Source organism: Stegostoma tigrinum, chromosome 9 (assembly GCF_030684315.1).
Source record: "Stegostoma tigrinum isolate sSteTig4 chromosome 9, sSteTig4.hap1, whole genome shotgun sequence".
Taxonomy (NCBI): domain Eukaryota; kingdom Metazoa; phylum Chordata; class Chondrichthyes; order Orectolobiformes; family Stegostomatidae; genus Stegostoma; species Stegostoma tigrinum.
In genome coordinates, this window is record NC_081362.1 from 84608543 (window position 1) to 84629761 (window position 21219).

Genomic DNA, 21219 nt, shown 5'->3' on the forward strand with positions numbered 1-21219 from the left:
TTGAATTAAGTATCAACATAACTCATTAGTTAGTCTCTGTAATATTGAAGTTAGCTCGTACCATTAAATATTCCATTATTTATAAACAATAAGAAGAATTCAAAATTTTCAAAACTGTACCGTGCTTAAAAATGATCAGAATTTGCCTAAGTCAGATTTATGAAAGAGCGAATTAAATTCCAACACCAGTTGGGATTGCACCAATTTAAAACAGATTGTTCAGTAAACAAAGTAAATCAATTCATGAGGATTACTGTGAATCCATCTGGAGTGTACTGCAAATAGTAGCAAACAGCCAGTCAGCTCAAATATGAATACAGTTGGGACCTTTAACAAACTAATAGCTGTTCTATAATGATTCATTATGATAACAATTGTTTTGAAAGAATTTTGGGATTTTTTTGTTATAATTTCATTCCACTGTTTTCAAGGACTAAACCACCAAGTTCTGACATGCAGTTGAAGTTGACCAATGTAGTGAACACCCTTATAGCTTTGACCTTCAAAAGTTATACAATGTTCAAGTTTAGAAAGATACTTAAAGAACAAGCAGTAAGCCATGGTTTAAAACAATGTATGAAGAAGTTTTCAACTCCTATCTCAATGTTAGCAAATATGGTAAGAGAACATCACTTACCTTGTTAAGTCATTGTTAATTTTCAAATAAAGACTTCTTCATGGACTACAATAGTAAGCTTGAGTTGGCAACAAGGAAAAAGATTGCAGGATGGGTGTACCTACGCCATATGGCCAGTAGTTGTTCAAGAAGGCAACTCAACACGAGCGTATCAAGGGCGATTTGGGACAAGTAACATTTGCTGACCGTGTCAATGGTGATCACATCCCACAAGGGAACCAAGAAAGACATTATCCCCTTTGGGGAATGTTGATATGTCAATTTGGGCATGGTGCCTATAGAAATCTTAGCAATTGTGCGGCATAACAAATTTCTATTAGATTGCCTTCCACAAAAAAAAATTTGTTTCGCAATAAGCACAGAAACAATGCTGGAATAATTTACACAACAAAGAATAGAAGCACTCGTTGTGATGATCTTGGAAAACATACCAGTAGATGAACAGTTTTAAATAAGGGCAAAAGAAAGCTGAAAAAATCTCAGCAAGTCAGGCAACACCTGTCAGCACAACAGCTTAATGTTTGAGGTTGATGATCTTTCATCACAACTGAACAGTTAAAGAAATGCAAGGATTTTTTTTAAGCCAATAGAAACAGTGAGGGAAAAGGAGGACAAAAGGAGAAAGTATGATAGGGTAGAGCCCAGGGAGATCAAAGAACAGAAATATTTAATGACACTATAGCCAAAATTAGAACATAGAACATAGAACATAGAACAGTACAGCACAGAACAGGCCCTTCAGCCCACAATGTTGTGCTGACCATTGATCCTCATGTATGCACCCTCAAATTTCTGTGACCATATACATGTCCAGCAGTCTCTTAAATGACCCCAATGACCTTGCTTCCACAACTGCTGCTGGCAACGCATTCCATGCTCTCACAACTCTCTGCGTAAAGAACCTGCCTCTGACATCCCCTCTATACTTTCCACCAACCAGCTTAAAACTATGACCCCTTGTGCTAGCCATTTCTGCCCTGGGAAATAGTCTCTGGCTATCAACTCTATCTATGCCTCTCATTATCTTGTATACCTCAATTAGGTCCCCTCTCCTCCTCCTTTTCTCCAATGAAAAGAGACCGAGCTCAGTCAACCTCTCTTCATAAGATAAGCCCTCCAGTCCAGGCAGCATCCTGGTAAACCTCCTCTGAACCCTCTCCAAAGCATCCACATCTTTCCTATAATAGGGCGCCCAGAACTGGACGCAGTATTCCAAGTGCGGTCTAACCAAAGTTTTATAGAGCTGCAACAAGATCTCATGACTCTTAAACTCAATCCCCCTGTTAATGAAAGCCAAAACACCATATGCTTTCTTAACAACCCTGTCCACTTGGGTGGCCATTTTAAGGGATCTATGTATCTGCACACCAAGATCCCTCTGTTCCTCCACGCTGCCAAGAATCCTATCCTTAATCCTGTACTCAGCTTTCAAATTCGACCTTCCAAAATGCATCACCTCGCATTTATCCAGGTTGAACTCCATCTGCCACCTCTCAGCCCATCTCTGCATCCTGTCAATGTCCCGCTGCAGCCTACAACAGCCCTCTACACTGTCAACGACACCTCCGACCTTTGTGTCGTCTGCAAACTTGCTGACCCATCCTTCAATTCCCTCGTCCAAGTCATTAATAAAAATTACAAACAGTAGAGGCCCAAGGACAGAGCCCTGTGGAACTCCACTCACCACTGACTTCCAGGCAGAATATTTTCCTTCTACTACCACTCGCTGTCTTCTGTTGGCCAGCCAATCCTGTATCCAAGCAGCTAAGTTCCCCTGTATCCCATTCCTCCTGACCTTCTGAATGAGCCTACCATGGGGAACCTTATCAAATGCCTTACTGAAGTCCATGGATTAGTGGATATAATGAAAGAAACAAAGGTCATATCCAAACGAGAAATGGATTGCTATCTGCATGTACAAACCATCTGAATTCAGCATGAAGGGATCAAAAAGAACCCAGACAGCAACCCAGCAAAACAAAATACCTTGAAGCTGGCAGCAGAAGTTGCCAATCTAGAATTCCTACAGAGTGGAAGTAGGTCATTCAGTCCATTGAGTCAATACTGATCCTCGGAAGAACATACCACCCATACCACCTGCCCCTGATCCCACCCTATCCCTGCATTTCCCATGGCTTATCATCTTGCCGGGATACTATGGACAATTTAGCATGGTAAATCCTATCCTTGCTGAGATATTTTTTCAGCTTTCTTTTGCTCTTATTTAAAACTGTTCACCTCCTGGTATGTTTTCCAAAATCATCACAACCAGTGCTTCTATTCTTTGTTGGTTAAATTATTCCAGCATTGTTACTGTGTTAAGCTGCACATCTTTGGACTGTGGGAGGAAACCCACACAGACATGGAGAATGTGCAAACTGTACACAGGCAGTTGCCTGAGGCTGGGATGAACCTGCGTACATGGCACTGTGAGGCAACACTGTTAACCACCGAGACACCACACCACAATATACATTTGTTGAACTCAATGTTCGGTGCTGAAAGCTGTAGAATGCAAGAAGAAAGGTAATGCGTCATTCCTTGACTTGCATTGAGTTTCTCTGGAATATTGTAGCTGACTATGGACAAAAGGACAGCATGGGAGCAAGGTGGCGAATTAATGAGACAAGCTGCTGGAAGCTTGGGGCAGCTTGGATGGAGGTGTTCTGCAAAATGGTCATCTAGACTGTTTTGTATCCTCAACGTACAGGAGACCGCATTAGGTCAGTAAATGCTGTACAATAAACTGAAAATAGAAATAAGCTGTTGTTTTACTTGGAAGGAATGTTTAGAGCATTGGACAGCGAGAAGGGAGGTGGTAAAAGGTCAGGTATTACAACTCCTAAGCTTGCAGATGTAAAGCTTTTTCTGCTCAGTTTCTGAACTGAAATACCACCACCACAGCAATCCTATCAAATTGTAGGTCAATTTTGTCTGCTAAACCCAAATAATATTGAAGTGTCATGGAGAGAACTTCAAGTCTTAGCCTGAAAGAAAGCATTATACATGATTAATAGAATGTTAAGTCTTTTAATGGCCTATGCCCCCAATTATGGACAAATAGTGATGTATAATATACTCAGCTATCTATTTTGTCAATTATGGAATCAAATGGAAAAGGCAGACGCCAACGTTTCAATAAAACAGGCAATAATTTCATAGATAATGCAGTGTGAACCTGGATGAACACAGCGGGCCAAGCTGCATCAGAGGTGCAGGAAAGCTTGACGTTTTGGGTCGGGACCTTTCTTCAGAAATTTCTGAAGAAGGGTCCCGACCCGAAACGTCAAGCTTTCCTGCACCTCTGATGCTGCTTGGCCCGCTGTGTTCATCCAGCTTCATACCGTGTTATCTCAGATTCTCCAGCATCAGCAGTTCCTACTATCTCTGTGACAATAATTTCATAGTTTTGTTCCATCTGCTCTATTTTCCTACACATTTGTATAACACATGAACATACAAATTAGGAGCAGAACTCGTCCATTTAGCAACTTGAACCTGCTTTGCAATTCAATAAGATTGTGACTTATCTGACTGCAGTCTCAACTCCATGTTTTTGCCATCCTACAATAAGCTTGGATTCCCTTGTTAGTCAAGAATCTATCTACCACTGCAATTAAAATATTCAATGATTCAGCCTCCACTGTTTTCTGGGGAAGAGAGTTCCAAAGATACAACCATCTAAAGTAAACATTCCTCATATCTTAAATGGGAGACCTCTTATTTTTAGTGTGCCCTCTCGGTCTAGTGACAGTTTTGCATTAATCCAGTTTGCATAGACGGATGTTAAATGACAGCACACTAAATTCCTGTTGTAAAGTAAATTCATTGCACAAGTTTAATGTACAGCAAGAACTGACCCCAACTGACAACAGTAAATTTTTACTTACTGATAATGTAAGAAGCTGCAGTTATGTAAATATTATCAAAATAAAAAAAATTAAGTAAAATGATTTGAAGGAATTAGGCTACTTGGTCACATTATCATCGAGGTTAGTACAGTACATTCAAGAATCACTAATTTTATATCAAATTTCTTCAGTTAAAATTAAAATTAATCTTTCTTCTTTTGCTTTCCAGAACAAAGGACACTCCAACATGTTGACTTACTCCAGTTCTTAAAATCTGCAAAACTTCTACTAGCCATCAGCTATGCAAGGAAAATGTAATAGCTTTACAACTCAGAGTTAGAAAATTTTGTTTTACAGCTTAGCTCACCATTGCTGGTGCATCCATTTTTTTAAATGATTGCATTGAAAGCAGTTATCTTCTGGGCAATAATTTTCGGGATATGCTCAGGAATCCTACATTTTGCAAATTTGAAAATCATGGCCCAACATGAAGAACTTTTTGATGTCAAAATTCCCACAGTGCATCTTTCAATAGTGAAAGTGATGTAATATCATCTAGTTTCTGGGTGAAAGTTTTTTTCATTAATAATCAACAAAACATCTATTTACTCAGGAAAGACTGGTGTAAATTGTATAGTGCATTCTGGATTGAGAATCCTGATTTCATTTTTGCTAGGCAGACCACCTAAGCTGATATTTTCATCCAGCATCAGTAAATGCAACAGGCTTCATGATGCACAACATCTGCACGGATGTATTCTTGACAATTATTTTTTCAATCTGAGTGGATTGATCCAATTTATTGTTCCTTAAATTATCACATAACATTTGCAAAGGAGGGAAGAATATTTTAACCACATTAGTATTCCAGCAACCTTGAACATGTGAAAATATATTTTGAAACTAACACTTGAATGATTTCAACAACGCTTTTTAAGATTTTTAGTTCTTCATATTGGAGTATTTGTATCTTTTTGCTTTAGCTGATTTTTGTTACATTTCTTGGGATGATCCTGATACATTGTCATAACATATACTGGGGAAGGTTTCATGCATGGTTGTTTCTAGATACAGAATTGAAGTTAGGATTCCTTAGTATACATCCAGGGAAATAATTTGGGAAATAAGAAAGGGATGATCACTTTATTGGGATTGTACTGTAGACCCCACCCATAACCAGCAGAAAATTGAGACAAATTTGTTAGGAGACTCAGTTATCTGTAGGAAGAAAACATGGTAATGATAGGGGATTTTAACTTTCCAAACATAGGCCGAGACTGCCATGGTGTTAAGGGCTTGGATGGAGAGGTATTTGTTAAATGTGCACAAGAAGATTTTCCAAATCGGTATGTGGATGTATCTACTAAAGAAGGTGCAAAACTTGACCTACTCTTGGGAAAGATGGCAGGGTAGGTGACGGAGGTGTTAGTGGGGGAACACTCTGGGACTAGTGACCATAACTCCATTAGTTTTAAAATAGTGATGGAAAAGGACAGTCCGAATCTAAAAGTTAAAGTTCCAAACTGGAGGAAGGCCAATTTTGATAGTATTAGGCAAAAACTTTCAAAAGTTTAATGGGAGAAGATGTTTGTAGGTGAAGAGACAGCTGGAAAATGGGAAGCCTTAAAAAAATGAGAGAACAAGAATCCAGAGACAATATGTTCCCATTTGGGTGAAGGGAAAGACAAGTAGATGCAGGGAATGCTGGGAAGAATAGGGCTCCATCTATGTGTGGAACTGCAGGAGATGGGGCAAGATACTAAACAAGTATCTTGCATCAGTGTTTACTGTGGAGGAGATATGGAAAGTATAGAACATGGGCAAATAAATAGTGACGTCTTAAAAAAAGTCCATATTACTGAGGTGGTGGTGCTGGACGTCTTCAAGTGCATAAAGGTGGATAAATCCCTGGGACCTGATCAGGTGTACCCTAGAACTCTGTGGGAAGCTAGGGAAGTGATTGTTGGGCCCCTTGCTGAGATATTTGTAGTATTGATAGCCACGGGTGAGATAGTGGAAAAGTGAAGGTTGGCTAACGTGGTGCCACTATGTAAGAAAGGTGGTAAGGAAAAGCTAGGGAACCATAGACCAGCGAGCCTGACATCGGTGGTGAGCAAGTTGTTGAAGGGGATCCTGAGGGACAGGATATACATGTATTTGGAAAGGAAAGGACTGATAAGTGATAGTCAACATGGATTTGTGTTGGGAAATCATGTCTCATTAACTTGATCGATTTTTTTTTGAAGAAGTAACAAAGAAGATTGATGAGGACAGAGCAGCGAATGTGATTTTATATGGGCTTCAGAAAGACGTTCGACAGGTTTCCTCATGGTTGACCGGTTAGCAAGTTTAGAGCGCATGAGATACAGGGAGAGCTGGCCATTTGGATACAGAACTATCTGGACGGTGGAAGACAGAGGGTCATGGTGGAGGGTTACTTTTCAGACTGGAGGCCTGTGACTAGCGGTGTGCCATCAGGATTGGTGCTGGGTCCACTGCTTTTCATCATTTATATCAATGACTTGGAGGTGAACATAGGAGGTATGGTTGGTAAGTTGGCACATAACACTAAAATTGGAGTTGTAGGCAGCAAAGGTTTCCTCAGAGTACAACAGGACCGTGATCGGATGGGCCAATGGGCTGAGGAGTAGCAGATGGGATTTAATTTAGATTAAGTGTGAAGTGCTGCATTTTGAAAAGGCAAATCAGGGCAGGACTTATACACTTAATGGTAAGGGCCTGGAGAGTGTTGACGAACAAAGAGAACTTGAAGTGCAGATAGAAAGGATACTGAAGGTGGTGTTTGGTATGCTTGCCTTTATTGGTCAGTGCTTGGAGCATAGGAGTTGGGAGACTACATTGCAGTTGTACAGGACATTGGTTTGGCCATTTTTGGAATACTGCATGCAGTTCTGGTCTCCCTGTTACAGGAAGGTTGTTCCAAAGTTGGAAGGGTTCAGAAAAGATTTACGACAATGTTGCCTGGGTTGGAGGGTTTGAGCTATATGGAAGCAGAATAGAATGGGGCTATTTTCCTGGAGCATCAGAATGGAGGTGTGATCTTATAGATGTTTATAAAATCATGAAGAGCATGGATAGGGTAAGTAGACAAGGTCTTTCCCCACTGTGGGAGAGTTCAAAACTAGAGGGAATAGGTTTAAGGTGGGAAGGGAAAGATATAAAACAGATCTAAGGGGCAAGAGATAACAGGAACTGCAAAAGCTGGAGAATCCAAGAAAACAAAGTGTGCAGCTGGATGAACACAGCACGCCAAGCAGCCTCTCTGAATAAGGATCTAGGCCCGAAACGTCAGCTTTTGTGCTCCTGAGATGCTGCTTGGCCTGCTGTGTTCATCCAGCTACACACCTTGTTATCTAAGGGGCAACCTTTTCACACAGAGGGTGGTGTGTGTATGGAATGAGCTGCCACAGGAAGTGGTAGAGGCTAATACAATTACAACATTTAAAAGGCAGCTGAATGGGTATATGAATAGGATGGTTTAGAAGGACATGGGCTAAATGGGACTGGATTTGTATACGATATCTGGTCGGCATGGACGAGTTGGACCAAAGGGTGTGTTTCCCTGCTGGAGAACTCCATCATTCCCTTACTTGATTCTCCTGGAATGGTTCCTAAATCCCTGGATATATTTTGATCTTTACATTTTATGCTGCAGCACCACCACATGCTCTTCTTCCCACATTGTCTCTGTTTCTAATTGATCTGCCCCTCAACAAACAGCCTGGATCGGTGATGGTAGTAGGGAGGGCAGGAAGCAAGACTAAGAAATGACAAGCACAGAACTAGGATAGCAAGGGTTTGAGGGGATTGGTGGAAAACTGTGTGCCAGGGTAAATGAGGGAAATTATTATTTCTTGCTTATTACACCTTGCAGATTTATAAGTCCAAAGATTTTTGTTTTACAGGCATTAGGCATCCACTGTGTACAGTCAGGTGGATTGCTGAGGATCCTGCAACAAATCTTCAAATGCAAGTGTTATCTACAATATTATGAACCACATGATCCAGGTGACCAATTGCTTCCTGGGATCACTTTGACATTCCATTTGTGGTTACGGTGTGATGTGTGAATCCTATCGAGTGCAGCTACTGATTTTGCTGCGGGCAGGGGGTGGGAAAGAGAGATTTGAGCAATTCATTCCAAAAGGGAACTTCAAACAATTCTGTAATTTGTTACTTTAAGCATTAGATTATTCTTCCAGGTTACTCTAGCTGCCTAATAGTGCAGTTAGACTCTATCTGGATTCTGGAGTTTGAATTTTTTGACGAGCACATTTGGGGGGGAGATTTAGCAATGGTGCAAAGTGGATTTAAATCATCACTTCCAGCATCAAAAATCCCCTTCTGTCGGTGTGAAAAGTTTGAACCACTGTGGAATAAAGTTACATTGAGTGAAGTGGAATTAATATCAGCTGAAATTCACAAACTACTTCTCAAAATTAGTGGCTCAGTGGTTAGCACTGCAGCCTCACAGCACCAGGGACCCAGGTTTGATTCCAGCCTCTGTGTGGAGTTTGCACATTCTCCCCATGTCTGCGTGGGTTTCCTCCGGGTGCTCCAGTTTCCTCCCACAGTCCAAAGATGTGCAGGCTGGGTGGATTGGCCATGCTAAGATTGCCCGTAGTGTTCAGGGGTGTGGGTTATAGGGGGATGGGTCTGGGTGGAATGCTTCAAGGGGTGGTGTGGACTTGTTGGGCCAAAGGGCCTGTTTCCACACTGTATGGAATATAATCAGCTGAAATTCACAAACTACTTCTCAAAATTATTCAAAAATTCAACTATTCACTTCAAAATTGTTGCTCCTGCAGGGGGGGTGGGGGGGGGGGGGGAATTGCTGGAGTCTTAAACAGACAAACTTTTTCCAGACATTGCACAACAGGCAGACAATGTATGAAAAGCAATTGCACAGATTCCACTAAACACACTTGATAATAATTTGAAACTACCATGTGTATCAAGACAAAGAACATTTTAAATGTTTTATTCTTCCTAGATTACATTTGGTTCTGCATATCCACAGATGCAAAGTCCCTAAGCCACTGGTCATCATTGTGACTGAAACAAACTGATACAGTAACCTTTCAGTTGCTGCAAACTGATTTCAACGTGGTGAACCTCCGCACGTACCAGGGTAAATGGGATGATTCAAAATAATTATGAATATTGTTTTGCTCAGCCTACAAATGTTTAAAATATTTGTGCTGATAGCTTTCATTCAAAATGGTCCCCACCAATATAGCTTTGCTCAGCATGAGAAAGCAGCCAGGACTATGGGACTTTTGTACACCAGTTAATGTTCCTGTTTTCAGTCAGCAGGACATTTACATCTCTGTCCCTTTGGAGAATGGTTACAAGAAAGAGTTCCTGTCATCTTTTAAAAAAAAACCTCACTCATTTTTTTACCAAGACCACAAAGATCCGAAATATTTCTATGATCACTCTACTTTAAAGCCTAAGTTGACCTATCCAATTGCCCAGTTTGTCACTTTCCACCATTGATAACAGTCCTCAATCCTTCTCACTGGTTTCTCAATAAAGAATAGCAAACAAGCAGAGCTGCCAATCAACATCTGTTGAGCTGATATGGCAGTGATGGCTGCATTTTGAATCACAAGCTTCACCCAATGGTCATCCTGTGACTTGGTGCCAGAGGCAGAAGGTCACCAACATTATCTCACTTCATTCCAACAACAGCAGGATAGAATATTTTTGTAGAAACAGAACATGTCTTTCTTTTAAAAGCTGGAAACAGAACTTAAAATTGCTTATTAGCAGCAGTGGAATGTTTCATTAATTCCAGATTAGACTTTTAGAAAACAAACATTCTCCCATTTAATAAATTTGACCAAACTCTTAACTCCCTTTAAATGTAAAGCCAGATAGGTATCCTGACAAGTGAGTTTGATACTTCTGGACTGCCTTTTGTTTTAAAAGGTCAAAGACAAGAATTAGTAACAGTCAGTAACTCAATAATTTTTAGAAGACTCTGACCTTTCACGTTTCTAGCAAGTTGGTCTGATTATAGGTGCATTTGTATTAATTATTATCTTGTAAAGCATGTCTTAGATAATATATAAATAGGGTAGAATGTTTAAATGCCCTTTCTTTCTCAAACAGACAGTAAACTTCTGTGGGACTTTGCCTACTTAAGTGCTGTAACTCTGGCAGAAGAGCTGCTAAAACCTCAAAACATTACAGAAAACATCCCCTCCATCTACACTTACTTAAAATTTATTATATTTCTAACTTTTCTAAATTCTAATGACAAGTCACACATGTGAAGCATTAACAGTTTTGTCTGTCAGACATTTCTCTCCACAGATGCTGCCTACTTTTGAGTGTTTCCAGCACTTTTTCTTTTTTAATTCGGATTCTGAGCATCAACAGCATTTGCATCAGAAAGCAAAAACTGCAGATGAGTATTTCTGCATGAGATCCTTCATCAGACCTTAGCCACAAACCTAATCTGAAATGATCAGCTTTACTATGATTAAATCCAGCAAGCATTGTGTCATTTCAACAAAGTGACTGCAAGTTATAAAAGGAATTTCAATATTTAAATCTGTTTATATAGTACAATGATTACATCTTTGCCTTCAAGGACCACTAGTTAAAATAATCAGAGACAAAAAAAAGGGTGTTACATTGTAGAATTTATTTTCTGAAGATAAGTTTACCAGCCCACCTGGAACTTGAATAGTTACGTGTTTAAAAAGTCAAGAGTTGCATAATTTACAAAGTAAAACACTTACAGCCTGTACACAAACAAGTTAATCATCCATGCATAATATACATGAATCCTCTCTGTAACTGTGTCCTCTCCAACTCCATGAAAATATTTTGCACACCAGCCACATTACGAATTTACAGTACAAAGTGACTGACATTCTTTTAAAGAACAATTCAATAGGCAGAAACATAGGAAAACAAAATCTTTAGAGAGTAGTTGAAGAAGCGATGAAACTGTGCAAATCTGCATTGATCTCTGGTGTAAAAAATGTGATGAGAACAAACTTGCTGGACAAGTCAAATTGGAAGTCTCCAGATCATCGTCTCTGAAGAACACCAACAAGTGCTCGGTTTCAGTGGATAAAGTTTAAATTATTAAAAATGCTACAAAGGCTGGAGAAGTCAATGAACCATCACTTGCAGGTCCAATACTCTGACACTGAAGAATACCAGTTTGTTGAATGCTGCAAGATAAGGATGGTGGTATGTACTTAGTCTATTTTATGAACAAGTACTGAAGTGTTCTCCTGTGTGACTGCCAGTGCTTGGAGAGGTTAAAATTTTATGTAATTTTAAAAACTATACAAAACAAGCCTATTAAGACATGAAATATTCTACTTGATTTTGAACCTCAAATAACTTTTAAAAAAGGATGGGAAAAATATTTAATAAAAATATAAAAAGCTATGGGGAAAAGGCAGGAGAATTAGACTAAGGGGCCAACTCCTTCAAAGAGCTGGCACAGATACAATAGTTGTGAAATTCTACCAATTTTAACAATTCTAAGCCATTGTAGGGCAACAGTAAACCAGGAGCCAAAAGAGCTAATGATCCAAATTGGACAACCGCACAAGGCTGGAAAGCAAATCAGTTATAGACTGCAGGGGCAAAAAAAGGTCCACTTTAGTTTGGGGCTCTCCTGAAACATTCAAATATTCAACATTTATGAGGGATTTGTTCATTAAAAAAGGATCATACTTCAGAAATGGTAAATGATAAAACATTAAAAAGTGACCAACAACATTGAATTGTCAACTTTTTTTTTGTCTAGCTCTTGATTAAACTCTACATTGAATTTCAAATCATGCTTCCACCCTCCTCTTACTTCATTTTTCCATGTGAGTTTAAAAATGCTAAAATTTACAGCTCAGAAATTGGTCACTATGTCTGTGTATGGAGTTTCTCATCACCACCTAACAGGACTTAGACATCAGTGAAACTTCAACCAATATAGGGTGAAAGAAGCATGTGATTACTGTACAGGACACAGTAGATAGACCATCATTTGAGGTGATATCTCTCCATAAGACCATAAGACATAGGAATGGAAGTAAGGCCATTTGGCCCATCAAGTCTACTCCGCCATTTAAATCATGGCTGATGGGCATTTCAACACCACTTCCCTGCACTCTCCCCGTAACCCTTGATTTCTTCTGAGATCAGGAATTTGTCGATCTCTGCCTTGAAGGCATCCAACGTCCCGGCCTCCACTGCACACTGCGGCAATGAATTCCACAAGCCCACCACTCTCTGGCTGAAGGAATGTCGTCTCATTTCAGTTTTAAATTTACCCCCTCTAATTTTAAGGCTGTGCCCAGATACATCGCTATTGTATCTTTAGAAATTGCCCCACCACCCCGACCCTTTCTAAATCTTGGAGCTTCTCGTACATTGTTACTTAAAATTTTAATAATAAAAATTGTATTGTTCCTGGTAGTGAACTGTTAAAATAGTTTATGCTGCATCTATTAATCCCTTTTACATAAAATCATTCTTCACACTGTTTGAATCTGTCATAGCTGCTGGTGCCAGCAACACACAATAAACAAAATTCACTTGAACCTCCCATGCATGACACACCGGAGATTCCCAATTTAATATCTACCATGTAATTCCTTCTTGGTTAGTACTGTACAGTGGTGATGAAGAGGCTTAGTTACCCTCGTAGAGAAGCAAAATTTGGTGCAATAGATTTCATTTCTAAAAACTACTAGAATATGATCATCAGGAAGAATCAACTAAATAAACACCTGTGACAAACAAATGATCAACCCTCTGGTCACATGCATTGATGTTCTAATTCCCAATTACACGGGCTGCTTAGAATTCTAAAACTATTGCAATTTGTGTCATCTGTACCAAAATATTTGCACCATTACCCGCTGCAAAAAGTCAAAGCTCTGCCCTAACAATAGGGCAACTATAGCAGTTGGGATGGTAAAAGTCAGTCAGACTCACTGAGAAACCAGAATCGCATTCTTCCAAAGTATAAGGAATAATCTTTCATTTTGTTTTATTCACCTCTTATCAGTAAAATATAAATCAGCAATTTTGGCTAGATTTAAAAAACCAATGTACATCTAAAAATCAAAGAAGTGTCAGTAGGTTATATTGAAGCTCAACAATGTCAGAGCAATGAAATCTTAATACTTGTTGACAGCAGCATACTAAACCATCCCTGAACAAAATAAAGAGTGTACATTTTGTGAACGGAGTTTCAACACATCATTTTTTGAAATAACTCCTACATTCTTCCCCCACCCAAAAACAGAGCTTTTGCATCCCTACATTTCTGTCAGATAAAAAGAATACTAATTTTGGTATGTGGAGATGTAACATTTCCAAAGATCAACTTGCTGAAGTTAACTCTGGGGCTCTTCTTGGCAACACCAATTCTAAAAAAGCTGAATCATTGATTCTCTTGACTTGCCAATTCCAATCCATTTAACTGCAAACACAAAAACATTAGAGGTCTCATTAGCTCTGCTCAAATAACATGTTTTAACATGAATGAATCTGAAAGAAAAGAGGGGAAAAATGTTATTAGAACAGCATCTTTCACAAACTCATGACTTTATGATCAATGGAACACTTTGGAGGTGCATACGCTTTTGCAACGTAGCAAATACTACAACCAATCTGCACAAAGCAAGATTCCATAAACAGCTAACATAGACCAGAACATTGATGATATTCAATGCAGACGGAGAGACATACTGGCAAGGACTTAGGAGAAACAGCTCTTTGAAAGCTTCCAAGTACCTTTGATGATCATTTGAAGGTACATAGGTTTAACACCTTATTTGAAAGATGGCACTTTCTGATGTACTTCCTCCATACTTCACTGAACTACTAGTCCAGATTAAACACTCAAAATCTAGGAATTCAACCTCAAACTCATGACCTATCGACCCTGAAAAATGTGAATGTTATATCAGAGCCAAGGCTGACATGACCAGGAGATACATGAACAGATTTAGTAATGTCAGATCTGAAGCTGAGAGAAGGGAGGACAAATTAACGATGGGGATATATTGGTGTGATCAAGGGAAGTAGAAACAGTCAATTTCACAGCAGCAGTTCTCAGTGAACAGTATATATTCAAACATTCTGGAGGAGGAATGGAATGAAAAGAAACCTAAAATATTCAAATTTGTACAAGAACAAGAAAAGGAAAAGGGAATAACGGCACAACACTAGCAAGATTTAAGAAAGCCAATCATCCAAAATATATCATTACCAAATAACAAAAGGAAAAAAATAAGAATGGGCTAGAAGTGGCCCTTGTGCCTCCAGTAAATGTTGGTTTGTCACAGATCACTGTGAAGTATGTCAGTTACATAACTAATATAATGTCTCTAATGATTGAAATCTGCTTAGGATCGCACTAGGGAGAACTTCCAATAGTGCACATTAGTGTAGAGCCTGTAGGAGGGCATGGGACAGATATAAGGTCAGAGTGGTGGTCTAACCTCTCAGCAAGTCCACTCACTCAGTGTAGAACTGATGGCTGCAATGCTGAGTCCCCTTCCAGACTCAGAAACAGATAGTCCCTACTTAAGGCTCTTTTTCCCGTTGTCGTTTTTGTTGTGAACAGCTTACAAGGCAAAGAAGTTGTTCCTGAACAGACTGACCCAACCCAACTGGTGGTGTCTTGCTGGTCTCCTGCTGGAATTAACGTAGGAGATTGGAATAACACCCTCCCCACATTTCAGCCCAATATTAGATAAGCTCAAAACAGCTCAATATAATGGATGAATGCACACCAGCTATTACTATTGCTGAAAACCTCAATAAATGTTTAAATACATCTCGGGGCTCTTGTGGTGCAGCAGAGTGTTCCTACCTGTGGGCCAGAAGACCTGGGTTCAAGGCTCACCTGTTCCGGACATGTGTCAAAACATGCCAGAACAGATTTGTTAAAAATATCATCATTAAATACATCTCAACAGCCAGATATTAAATTGGCCAGAGGTCAAGGCTCAAGATCCATCTCAGATATGACAACCATGAGGTGTGCCAAAACATGCTCAAATAGTGTCATTAGAAGAAAAGGCATCGAGTTATAATTCTTGGAAGTAACTTGTGGTTACCTTGTGTTTTTCAGTAACTTGAGAGATGTGACACTTGGTGACTGTAATACTTACCTGGCACACCAAGATGTCCTTCGATGAACCGCACATAGTTCTGTGCATTTGCTGGCAGATCTTCAAACGTTCTTGATTTTGCTGTGCTGGTGTTCCAGCCAGGTAAAGACACATATTGAACTTCTACCTTGTTCAGAACCTCTTGGTTAGCTGCGAAACAATTGATACATTGCTATTTTAATGAAAACGAAACAAACTTGGAACTTATTATGATTTAAAAAGCCCTCTTAACATTTCAGTGATTTATGGTATATTCCAGCCTGCAAATTTGGACCTTGGTGATACTGAAAACTGCAGAGTCATTTTGATACTATGGTCAGTGCAATGCAGTCAAATTACTTCATGCTCCAGTATCCTTTAGGAAGATTCTTGCATTCACACAACATCCTGCAGGTGACTTGCTGGAGCTGGAGCCAATTATCAATTATGTTTTACGTTAATGCAGCAGAATTCCAAATCAGATTTAATGTCTCAGGCAATCCAGTGCTGAAAACCTTATCCATACTTTCGACTTCTCTAGGCATCACTGTTTCAACATACTCCTCACTGGCTAACAGTGAGCAAATCACTACTGCTTCACCCCTAAATAAGTGACCAAATCCTGGTCACCTATCATCTTGGATAATTAAGTTCGACACCCATTTTTTGGGGGTGGGGGAGGGGATACCACAATATTGCAGCACTCACTCAGTACTACAACAGTGTACCAATCTAAAATCTGCAGGAGTGTTATGATCACTGCCTGAAAGGACAGCGGAAGCAGATTTAATAGCAACTTGCAAATGGAGAGTGAATAACTACTTGGGAAGGGATAAAATGTTTGCAGAGCTAAAGTGAAAGAGAAAAGTGGGGCTAATTGTAGAGTTCAATCATAGCACAAAACAATCAGCCAAACGCCCACTGCTCCATTCCAGGAACTGGTGAGTCATAGCGTTTTGAGGGTAAATTTTGATCTAAAGTCTATTTATTTTCTTCAATAAAGAAACTAATCAACAATTATTCTAAGGGAAGTTTTCTCTTATTCTAGCCTTAAAACAGGGCTATACAAGTTGCCTGAGAGCAGCTGCAGCCAGCTTACGAGGGGAGTGGTTTAAACATGTTTTCAGAAGCTTGAATTAGTTTCTTTTCACACGAAGCTCAAAGGGAGGCGTTCTTCACTGCTGTCATGGTGTTTACAAGGTGCTGCTTTAAGTACATGATGTAAAATGAGCGCTTGAAAAGTTAGTTTGGCGAAAGGGGTGAGGGGTCACTCCTTTCTTTTTCAACCCTTTTCAGTTTCCCGTAATTAGCTCCTAATTTGGTACCAGGTGAAGAAGCAGATTATTGGGGAGTAACTGAAAAAATTTTCTACTTGTTCTGTATGTAATAAATAGGCTACAAGTTACAGTGACGGGTCAACTTGGCTAAGAGAAATGCATATTCTGCAGAACGTGTGCATCCACAGCTTTCCAATGTGTCTTGGATGAACAGGTTTGTATGAAGTAACACCAGCTACAGAAGCTTGAGTTCCAAGTTCCAGAACTCGTGTGTGACAAGAGTCACTGTGGGCATCCACAAGACAGAGAAACTCATGGATAGCATGTTTAGAGATGAGCTCACAGCACAGGTTTGGAACTTACAGGAGGGTGGGGGGGGTTGGTGGTTGGGAATGGATGACCCATGAGGCAATCCAGGAGAACTAGGCATGCAATGCAGGAGTCTGCACTGTCAATCATATTTGATCATTGATTTTCTATTTTGTACACTGGTGACATCAACTGTTCCTCCAAGCAGCACAGTCAGAGTCAAGTCTATGGCACTTCATAGAGGTTTACAAAATCATAAGGGGTATGAATAGGGTGAATAGCAAGGTCTTTTTCCTAGAGTGGGAAATCCAAAACTAGAGGGCATAGGTTTAAAGTGAGAGGGGAAAGATTTAAAAAGGACCTGAGAGGTAGCTTTCTCCAGAGGGTGGGGCGTGTGTGCAACGAGCTGCCAGAGGAAGAGGTGGAGGCTGGTACAATTACAATATTGAAAAAGCATCTGGATGGGCATATGAATAGGAAGGGTTTAGAGGGATATGGGCCAAGTGCTGGCAAATTGGGCTGGGTCAGATTGGGTTGTCTGGTTGGCACAGGTAAGTTGGACCAAACGGCCTGTTACCATGCTGTACAACTATGATACCATAAATGATTTATCTGTACTTAAGTGGAGGAAGAAATGTATAAGTGCCACAGTGATCAATAGTCAAGAGATGAGACAAGCGTTTCTGCAGCAGTAAATAGGACTCCAGGATGTTGTGTTGCCACCAGAGTAACGAGTTCAAGGATTTCCTGGAGCAGCTGCAGGAAATCATTTTGTGGGAGGTGAATAGTTAAAGATCATGGTCAACGTTGGCACCAATGTAATAGGTAGGAAGAGGAAAAAGGTCCTCTTAACAGATTTTGGAAATTAGCAAGAAATTAAACAGCAGGACCTCAACAGCATTAACCTCAGGATTATTCCTAATGCTATGTGTTAATGAGCATAGTAATAGAAATATTGATCAATTCAACATGTGACTGGAGAATTGGTGTGGGTGGGAAGTGATTTAGATTTCTGAATCATTGGGAGCATTTCATTATCATTCTTTGAAGCCTTGATATGTGGCAAGAGTGTGTTGGTAACTGAAATTTTGGGACATACACACGCACATTTGTATATAAACTAGTATCGCTCCAAACTGCTATAAGAATCAATGAAGCTACAGTAATGTAAAATACACGGCACAGACAGAATTTGCATAACGTTCAGCATCACTTGAAACTTGTCAGGTCCTGAAGCAGTTCATAGTGTACTTTAGCAAGACCCGAATGACATCCAGGCTTGGGCTGATAAGTGGCAAGTAATATTCATGCCATGTAGCTGCCAGGCAATAATACGCACCCAACATTCAATGGCATTACTAGTGCTGAATTCCTCACTATCGACATCGTGGGATTACCATTGTCCAGAAATCGAACTAGACTAACCATACAAGTACTATGCTTACAAGGACAAGTCAGAGACTGGGAATCCTGCAGCAAGCAGCTCAACTCTTGACTCGCCAAAGCTTGTAAATATCTACGAGGCACAAGTCAGGAGTGAGACAGAATACTCTCCACTTGCTTGGATGAGTGCAGATCCAACAATACAAGAAGCTTGATAACACTGAGAACAAAGTAGCCCACTTCATTGGCATAATATCCACAAACATTCAGTCCCTCTACCACCGGTGCTCAGTAACTGCAGTGTGTACCAAACATGAGATGCACTGCTGAAATTCATCACTACTCCCCAGATAGCACCATCCAAACCCCATGGCCACTTCCATGTAGAACAGTAAGGGAAGCTGATAGTTCGGAAGACCACCACCTGAAAGTTTCTCTCCAAGCACTCATCACCTGGACTTGGAAAGACATTACCATTCTTTCAGAGTTTCTGGGTCAAACTCCCGGTACTCATCCACTAGCAATACTGCTTGGCTACTTACACTCCATGAGCTACAATGGTTCAAGATGGCAGCTCACCACCATCTTCTCAAAGGCAGTGGCCCAGCCAGCAAAACCCACTTTCCCTGAATTTAACAAAATTCACTTACCCGGAAAATGAGGTATTATTTTATCATCGACCTTGTAGGCCACTCCGATTTTAATCTCTGCGAATACATCCAGGATGTCCAATTTGGTTAGTGCTAAACTACTCGGAGTAAATCAGAAAGCAGCGTTAAAATCTTACTTCAAATACATTTCAACTTTAAATTGTTCACAATCTTGATTACAAATATATTTCAACTTTAAATTGTTCACAATATTGATTATTAAAGCTTGTGTTTCCAAAGAAGGAAATCAATCTTTGAAATTACTTACGCAGTAAATCCATTGATCATGTGAGCATATTTCAGCAAGACTAGATCCAGCCAGCCACATCTCCTCTGTCGACCTGTGGTGACCCCTACTTCTGATCCTCGAGACTGTAGTAATTCACCGATATCCTATAAAATTACAACAAAGCACTTCTCAATCCCAGATCAGTTATTAGTGAGGCACGATGAATTTTTGAGTCAGCAACAATGAAACACAATCCTGACGCTTGCAGCTACTCCTCACTGATTCCAACCAAGCACTTCAATACAGCATCAAAAAAGAACAGGAAACAGAAAGCTCAATCTGATATTTTATAATATTATGGAGGCCATACAAAACATTGAATGAAGCATCACAGTGCGTTTACCTACCAGCAGAATCATCATAAAGACAGGCAAGTGAGTTGTGGACAACTTGCCTTCGTAGTGAAGACATTATCCTTGACACTAATATTAACGAGTCGATGGTGTGTGCGCGTGTGTCCGCGACGGTGTTAGAGTCTATGACCGTATATGCCAGTATTGCCGGAATTGAAGGAGATCTCATCTGTGACCACCGACTCCCACCAACCCTCAATCTGTTCTCCCTTATTGTCTACGCTTAAACACATTATGCCACTTCCAGAAATTGTATGGAATACAGAAAATGTAAAGTTTACTTTGATTATTTCACGGTTTTTTTTAAAGAAACACTAATGTATCAGGTTCATCTTGAATTTGAATTTTAAAAACTAGACTTTAAACAATGGTTCATTGTTAATTTGGTTATAATGTCAAAAAAATCTGCTTTGCAAAACCTGAAGAAAGCCAAGACGCCACTTAATGAATTGATGGGACATAAATTCCATAAATAAGTAACTAAGATGGTGGCAGGGTAGCAGCGCAGCATGCAGACTCCTGCCCAGAGCTCATCTGCTCTATCTACATTTATTATTTTTTTCTCTCAACTCATTTTCTTTTCCCCTTAAATCTACTTACTTTCTGTGGAGATTTTGGTGGCTCAGAAGTTGCCCAGCGTGTCTGATGCAAGCTTTCCACCTGGCAACGATGGTGTGAGCTGACTTTGAAACAGTGCAGGAGGGAGCAAGTCCAGCACAGGGGACAGCAAGCCCAACACGGCAGCGATAAAGGTAGCCCGGAATCTGTGGTGACGTTGAGTGTGGGGGATATCGATCGATTGAGAGGATTGAGAGCCTAGAATGGCTAAGCACTTTAGAAGGACTGCAATGTTGAATTTCTTAGATTATTTCGTTTTGTTTTAAACTTTGTACCTAGGTACTTTTATGCCTAAGATGGCACTGGGAATGGTGGTGTGGTACACTTTGCACTGTACTCCAGTATTGGAGTACACATGACAATAAAATCTAATTCAAAAATTTCTGAGTAATTCTTCTGATTTCTGTGGGTGGCAGGGTGAGGATGAGATCTCTTACGGTTCAGATTGGGGGACATGACGGTGGTACGAATGTTGAGTGAGGTTTGCACTCTTAACTCACTGCTGGCAACATACACGTGTAGATGTTCGGCAAAGACCAGAGCAAACTAGCCAGTCTCAGATCCTCACAACACTGCTCCAAGAATGGTAATTTGGCTGAGGTACTTTGGAATCGTCACCACCTTTCAAACTATTCCTCAGTGAGGAGAAGGTGAACAAAATTCAAGAATAGGGAGATAAAGTCAAAGAGGAAAGGA

At 40.1% G+C, this 21219-nt stretch overlaps 1 protein-coding gene across 2 annotated transcripts in view; it reads right to left on the bottom strand.

Annotated features, from left to right (window-relative positions):
• Positions 1 to 11142: 11142 nt before the first annotated feature.
• adss2 (adenylosuccinate synthase 2) overlaps positions 11143 to 21219 on the bottom strand; it is a 72316-nt gene continuing 62239 nt past the window's right edge. For both annotated transcript variants that reach the window (XM_048536610.2, XM_048536611.2), the window contains exons 10-13: positions 19532 to 19656; positions 19264 to 19361; positions 15666 to 15815; positions 11143 to 13966 (exon numbers count right to left, since the gene is read on the bottom strand). In XM_048536610.2, coding sequence (XP_048392567.1) covers positions 13914 to 13966; positions 15666 to 15815; positions 19264 to 19361; positions 19532 to 19656 — 426 coding nt within the window. In that variant the 3' untranslated portion in view covers positions 11143 to 13913. The remainder of the gene's footprint in view (positions 13967 to 15665; positions 15816 to 19263; positions 19362 to 19531; positions 19657 to 21219) is intronic.